A 7,594-nucleotide genomic window follows, 5' to 3' on the forward strand; every position below is an offset into this window, starting at 1 on the left:
TGAGTCTGTACGAGGATGAGAAGATGAAAGTCCTTATCGGGACTATCCTGATGTTTTCATCTCTCGGCACGTCTCCATGAGGTTTGTGTCCAAAAACCCGACAAAAGCAACTTATGTCGGCGTCTGCTGAGGGACGAGACCTACTGCATCGAAGTACAACGTGATGCGTTTCACGTTGCCCGGTCGTGACGCTTCAGACTTTACAACACTCGACGCAGTTGAAGTTCTGCCAGAAACCTTCTTCGACTTTCCGCAGTTTAACTGAAAGAACTGGTTCAGGCACAGCACAGCCGTATTTAATTTGACTTGAGGTCAAGTGCTGCTGCGCCTCCAGCCAAACCTACTACACGCCAAGACTTCAACATAAAAAACTGACTCCCTATCTCCTGTAGAAGCCTAGAAGTCATGATTAACGATCGCGTTGCCTCAGTTGCTTGTCGTACCCGCTCAGAAAATCATGCTACCCAGTGCCTGAAACAGGCTGTGGCATCTCACGACTCGTTACTGTAACCCCCCAAGCCTGTCTCAGTGAAGCTCTTTCAGATGATCCAGAACGTGGCGGACACCTCTGGTCTTCATCGAGCTCCTCTCTACCTTCACAAACCTCCTGAAGACCTCAGCTCTTCAAAGACCTCTCTCCAACAGCTCTACAGCTGTCACTGTACTTATTGCTCGTCCTTGTCACACTGTATCTTCATTGTAAGTCGCTTTGGAGCTGTAAGACTAAATATAAAGTCATGTAATGAAAACTGTTTAGTCTCTCGGGATCAACAAGGGGAACAGGCTGCACTCTGGGTATCTTTGTGTTTTGGAGAAGGGAAGGAAGACCCTAACAACACAACGTGACAAGACTTAACTTTTGGAAGAATGTGCTCCTCTGCTGAGGACGTCTTTAAAAACTTCCCCACAGCACAGACTGACTGTAAAACATCTGCAGGAGGGCCTGAGAAAAAGGCTGCAAACCTCTTTTCTCAAGCTACATCGTCGCAGCGACGTAAGCGACTAAGCAGCAGTCATTGGTTTAAGGCGAGATAAATCTGAGGAGTTCGACGTTAAAGGTGACGTCATCAGTAACCGGGCACAGTGTCCAATCGTCTCCCACAAACACCGCCAACACCATAAGTCACTTTAATTGTTGTTTAAGCTTTAAAAAAAAAAAAAACACAGCGAGTTGATACAGTGCGAGCATGTACTCATTACTCAGCCGTATGACTGAGATCACATGACACACACACACACACAGCGTACCCTGTGATTACCCATATAAAGCTGAGGTTAGCGAGCAGCTTTTTCGTGTTAGAGGACAACAACAACAAGCTCGGGCCCCCTCGCAGCTTTTTATTGTTGACTGTAGGAGGCCGCAAAGACTTACGAGGAAGGAAAGAGAGGTTTCCTTCAGCTCAAAACAGAACACGTACAGACTTCAAAAAAGGAAGTTTCTCTGAATTCAAGACGAGACGACACGGAGCGCTTTTACGACATAAAGCAAATCCCTGTAATGCAACCCTGAATAAAAACGACAGCACGAGGTGAGGGTCTTTAGAGGGCGTTCGATGAAGATGAGGTGAGATCTCCTCTGATTTAACCTTCAGACACCTTCATTCATGAACGTTCTTGACTCAGAGCTTGCAGACACTCCTAAAGTCCTCCCAACACATCTGCATGAGTTGTTTAAACGCTACATTAAAGATTTCTACAACGTCTGAGGTGCTTTTTATGCCGTTTATCCTGAGAGGAGGGACGTCGGCCGTGCATTGGGGTAAAAACGACGTCTTTAGAGAGGCGTTCGATGAAGATTGAACCTTCAGACACCTTCATTCATGAACGTTCTTGACTTCCAGGAGCTTGCGGACACTCCTAAAGTCCTCCCAACACATCTGCATGAGTTGTTTAAACGCTACATTAAAGATTTCTACAACGTCTGAGACGCTTTTTATGCCGTTTATCCTAAGAGGAGGGACGTCGGCCGTGCATTGGAGTAAAAACGACGTCTTTAGAGAGGCGTTCGATGAAGACTGAACCTTCAGACAGCTTCATTCATGAACGTTCCTGACTTCTAGAAGCTTGTAGACACTTCTAGTCATAGTTTAAACTTTATATTAAGACTTTTAGAAGCTCTTTTTGATGCCGTCCCTGCAGCTGTAAGTGGATCTTGCCTTACTTGAGCTGAGGACACTGTCAGACTTGACATCTTTAGAGGGTCCATGATCTCTTTCTAACTTTCGGACAGCTTAACTCATGAAGTTTTCTGACTTCTACAGTTGTTTAAACGTTATATTAAGGTTCCCACATGGTTGTTTTTGATGTAAACAGCACAGCGTGGACTTACCTGAGCTCAGAGGTGGGACGTCGTCCGTGCTGGAGAAGTCCAGGGTGGCTCCTGCGATGTCCACCAGGTCGTCATCATCATCATCACTCGGGTGATGAAGGCCGTCGAAGCTCCCGGTGCGGTACCCGGGGGTTTCCATCCTCTGAAATGCTTTAAAAAGAGAAGAGAGTCCGTGAAGACACGAAATCAACCCGCAGTCTGAGCACCAAAGTCGGGGCTTTACCTCTGTCACCGCCCGCATACTTCCGATACAAGCGCAGCAGAAAGTGAGACATTCTCGCCCCGAAAGAAAGAGCTAAGACACGGACTGCTATTTCATGAAGTGTCGCCGGAGCTCCGGTTCATCCGGTAATGACAGCGCATCTCCTGTTACGGGGAAGTTTTCGCAATCATTTCCGCTCCTCTGACTCTCCATATGACTCTATGTTCAGAGGCTGAAACCAGCAGCGACGACCAACCGCCGGAGCGCGAGCACATTCTATTTAGCCTCAGCGCGCGCGTTCAGTCGTTACGTGACGCACGCGCGAGCGTCTCTAACTGACAGAATATTTAAAAATAAAAACCGTTGGGCTGTTTTTTTTTTTTTTTTCTGCATGTCACCGCGCCCCGCGCTTTATTTTTACCGAGTAAAGGTAGGTGTTGAACTTTTACCTGTGTGTGTGTGTGTGTGGATGAAAAATAAATAAAAGAAGCTCCGGGAAGAAGAAGAAGTCGTCGTCGTCTTGTGACTCCCCGTCTCCGTCGTCTCGCCGTCGGCTGCTTGTGTCAACAGTAAGCCGGTGTTAAACTTAAAGCTCCGCAGCAGCTCGGAAAATCCTGCGTCATCCCTCCCTCGTCCCGTTTAAAAACGGGCCCGTTTTAACGGTTTTAACGGTGCTCAAACACACCCACCGTGCACTGTTGTGTTGATTGGGTGTGTAAAATAATAAAATCTAATAAAAAAAAAAAATCGCTGTGTTTGTTGTTTCTGACACTTAAAACTAAAAAAAAGCGACAAGTTAGCGTAAATCTAGCTGAAATACAACAACTTCCGGTTGAAGCTATCGCACAAACTCTTAAAAAAACACATTTTACTATTTTATCATCAACGCTTAAACATATTTTATCATTTTTACATTCTATAACATGCACACTTGTAATGTAAATCACGTTATATCGCCTTATTTTTTTTTCTGTTGACAGTGTCAAATTACGTTGTTTTAATTTGAAGGTCAAATCGCTCCCACTTCCGGTTTCACCGCCCTATCGAACTGCTGCCTTTACGCACGAGCGTCGCCAGGGGAAACCAATCGAGTCACGAGCTCCGGCCATCGACGCTTCTCCAACTGGGTCAGTGGAGCAGTTCGATGAGTCGGTCATCGATATTCAATAGCTCAGCATCGGTAGTAAAAAATGCTGAGTCATTGCATGTTAAACAATATATATATTATATATATATATATATATATATCTATATATATATTATCTTATATATATATATATCTAATTATATATATATTGTGTGTGTGTGTGTATTGTTTGTATCTATGTGTATCTATATATCTGTATGTATCTATATATATATATGTGTGTGTGTATGATATGTATGTATATATATATATTGTGTGTACTATATATATATCTATATACTGGTTATATATCTGTATATGTATGTGTATCTATATATATGTCTGTATTATATACTATATATATATGTATATATATTATTTATATATATTATTCTCTGTGTGTGTTATATATATATATATGTATTATATTTGTGGTATACTGTATGCTGTGTATAATATATCTATATGTATTGTTGTGTATATTATATTAATATATATATATATGTAATATATTTTTTAAATGTATTTTTTTTGCAGTTGTTGCACATTATTTAACTGTAAATTTGATTTATATTACCATTTATTATTTATATATATATATATATATATATATTATTATTATATATTTATATATATATATATCTATACACAACAATGTGAGGATTATTAAAATATATATAAAAAATAAATAAATATTTTGTTATTTAAGGAAAACAAAGTGGAGAGTTGGAATAAGCCAAAATTTGGAACACAAGACATTTTTTAATGTAACTGTTATGTGAGTTAAATTGAATTAAACTGATAAATTTAGATTAGATTAAACTTTATTTAAGTACCAACACAATAAAATTATAATTACTTTATTTTGTGTGTGTGTGTGTGTGTGTGTGTGTGTGTGTTATTTGCATTATTTATTTTTCTTCAGACTGCAGAAAGTCTGAATTCATATGAGTTATTACCGAGCAGGACGGAGGATTTAAATGGGATTATAAACAGTTAAAGGGAGACACCTTGTGGTCATCTATGTATATAAGTACATTTACTCATGTACAAATTGTACTGTACAGAAGGGAATATTGTTCTGTTTACTCTGTGAGAGCTTTAGTTACTTAGTTACTTTTCAGATTACAATATTTGTGATTTTTTTTAAATAGATAGAGGTTCAGGTCGGATAATTATCAAGTTCTTTCCAGAATTTAGAGTAAAAAATATCTGAGTTCATTCAAGTTGCAGTAAATTATATTTTGATGATATTTTTGCAGCACCCACCTGTCAATCAAAGCGTCCACGCTCTTAATCCTGCATAACTTTAAGCCTTAATATAATGTGAACAGGTGAGTTGTATATAAATTCACCCTCAGTACAGTTGTCATGAACGGGGAAATTAGCTACAGAGACCAAAACTGTTTTTTGTACCAGGCTGTAAACATGTTTATTTCTGCTGTGAAGTTGGACATTTGAACATGGGGACTTATGGAGACTGACTCACTTCTGGAGCCAGCCTCAAGTGGACGACTGAGGAACTGCAGCTCACAATCTGCACAACATTCAACACCCTCTGTACGGCAACACTTGGAAGAAACGTCAAGTAGTAAAACTATAAGTGCTTCTACTGACACATACTTTAACTTTATGTTTATGTCTTTATCTCTCATTAATTATTGTGACCATTACTCTCCATGATGTCTCGTTCCTCTCTGCACACCACCCACTCATCCGTCTTCTTCTTTTTTCCTCCACCGCTCGCAGCCCAACATAAACATTCCTCCACCCTGCCTCCCACAGCGTTTTTCTTGTTTTACCGTGCCTGTTTATATGAACTCATAGATTCAAGTACATTTTTTTAATTTGACGTTAAGATTACGGTAAATAAATCTTTCCATTGCTGTCGTTCATGTTCTTCGACGCTCGCCCCCGTGTTCTTCGATCTGGGTCAGCCAGAAGAATGCACTCCCTCGCCTCACCCCAAAAAACTTTTTTTTTCCAGAACAGCTGGTTTCTTTATTATCTCCACAGAGCAGTGAACATGTCCTCTGACTAAAAACAACGTACGTTATCGTCTAAAATAACATACAGAGGAGGACGTGAACTTATTTTGAGGGTGGGATGTGAAGAAAATACTTTTCTCATAGCGAAAACAGGTCATCATAAACATTTTGATACTAAAAAAAAAGGTCAGTTTCTTGTGAAGTAATAAATATTTGCAGCTCCCCAGGTTCCTCCCAACAATTAATAATCAGCTTTTGGTGGTGGCACATTGTACGGAAGCTCACTCGTGCCAAGAAGATAACCTATAAAAAAAGAAAAAAAGTACATTTATGGGGAAAATTGAAGTTTCAGATTCAAACTCACCTGTAGATTTTTCAACTGTGGGATTAAAAAAGAGAACAAACTCCCAGTAAACTAGTGGATTCAAGTCGAGAGTCAAAGTTTTAACTTAAAGGTTCAACATTCAACACCAAACGCCAAAACTCCACCGGGCACGTCACAGCCATGATACTGTATGAGCAAACAAGACTCTGTTTGTTTGCTCATACATTTTTTTGTTGGTTTTTGTGCTTCAAAACATATAAATGTTTCTCTTTTGGCTGTTTTTTTTTTGTTTTTGTAAATCTCTATGTCTGTTCTGTGTCCCGACTTTCAGTCAGAAAATAAACCAGCCACGTATTCCCCCGTGGTGCTGAGCGAGGAATACGCTGAACCGTCATGTTTTTCTTTCAGAATTTTTGAAAGTCATAATCTTACAATGTCAAAATTGTGAGTTTTTAAAATTGCAAGTCAAAAAAAATTTTTTTACATATAATTTCAACAGCCCTTAATTATTAATATATTTCAGGTTTAGATAAATGAAGGAAGAAAAAAAAATGGAACAAGTTTATAATTTCTTGGCATTTGTGGGCTTCCATACAAGGTGTTTCTGGAGTTACTACTTAGTAGTGATACTTTTTTTTTTAGTTATTTTAGTTTAGGTCAGTCGTTTTAGTTTGACTTTACTAAGTTTTTATTGTTTTATTTCATTTTATTTGCACTTTATTTAGCGGTTTCCACTCTTTCCAATAAAATCTGATTTGGGCTCTTGTGCATAGAGCCACATATAAAACTTATAAATGTAAAAAAATAAATAAAACACTTTTTCATTGCTGTCACCGTCCAGTACTGCGGTTTTCATTAGTTGGTTTCCCACAACATCATCAACACCTCCACCTTTTAACGACTCTAGCACTTCCTTTAGATGAGTTTCTCCATCACCGTCTTTCCAGCTCCCGCAAAGAGCCGCTGAATAACTCTGTCCGCGACACTCCACTCATCATCCGTCACCCTCCGTTTGCCCTCGGCCATATTTACTTAACCGTCCCACCGCGTTCAAACAACACAAGGGAATATATGTCGACACCAGCCCGCTCACCCGGGACGATATAAATCACAACAGGAGACGTTAGGGTAGTTTAAAATACTATTATTATTATTTATGGTACTTTTTCCTCACAGGAGTGTTTTTGCAGTTACAAAAATTTGCAATGCATTTTTTTTTACAAAAAAAAAAAAAAAGTTTGTAATAAATCAGAATTACATATGAAAACACACAAAAAAAAGAAGAAATATACTCTCTTACTGGTCCAACAAGCAACTTCTTTTCCTTTCAATAAGTTTCCAGTCGGTTTACAAAAACAACAACAACAACAAAAAAAGCTGTTATAGTACAAGAACACAGAATATGTACAAAACAGGGCAAGTATATGTGGACAATTTAAATTCAGGGCGTGAACACAGCAGGAAACGTTTAAGAAATGAGTAAAACTGTAACTTTTAATAAACTTTTAAAACCAGAACAAGTCAACAGTTAACCAGAGAAACTGATAAAAGGTGTTTTCACTTAACTTCAGCCAAAAATTTTAAAAAAATGTCCCTCTCATGTCTTGTTGGGTTTCTTTTTTTA

General features: G+C 39.0%; 1 protein-coding gene across 2 annotated transcripts in view; it reads right to left on the reverse strand.

Annotated features, from left to right (window-relative positions):
- Window positions 1–3,325, reverse strand: part of clcn5b (chloride channel, voltage-sensitive 5b) — a 30,762-nt gene extending 27,437 nt beyond the window's left edge. Inside the window, exons 1-2 of one of the 2 annotated variants that reach the window (XM_019265686.2) lie at window positions 2,981–3,325; window positions 2,330–2,479 (exon numbers count right to left, since the gene is read on the reverse strand). In XM_019265686.2, coding sequence (XP_019121231.1) covers window positions 2,330–2,468 — 139 coding nt within the window. In that variant the 5' untranslated portion in view covers window positions 2,469–2,479; window positions 2,981–3,325. Of the gene's footprint in view, window positions 1–2,329; window positions 2,480–2,552; window positions 2,887–2,980 lie in introns of those variants that run through there. The other variant, XM_010747917.3, reaches the window with a different exon arrangement.
- Between the last annotated feature and the right edge of the window lie 4,269 nt (window positions 3,326–7,594).

This window comes from Larimichthys crocea, chromosome XIV, assembly GCF_000972845.2.
Source record: "Larimichthys crocea isolate SSNF chromosome XIV, L_crocea_2.0, whole genome shotgun sequence".
Taxonomy (NCBI): Eukaryota; Metazoa; Chordata; class Actinopteri; family Sciaenidae; genus Larimichthys; species Larimichthys crocea.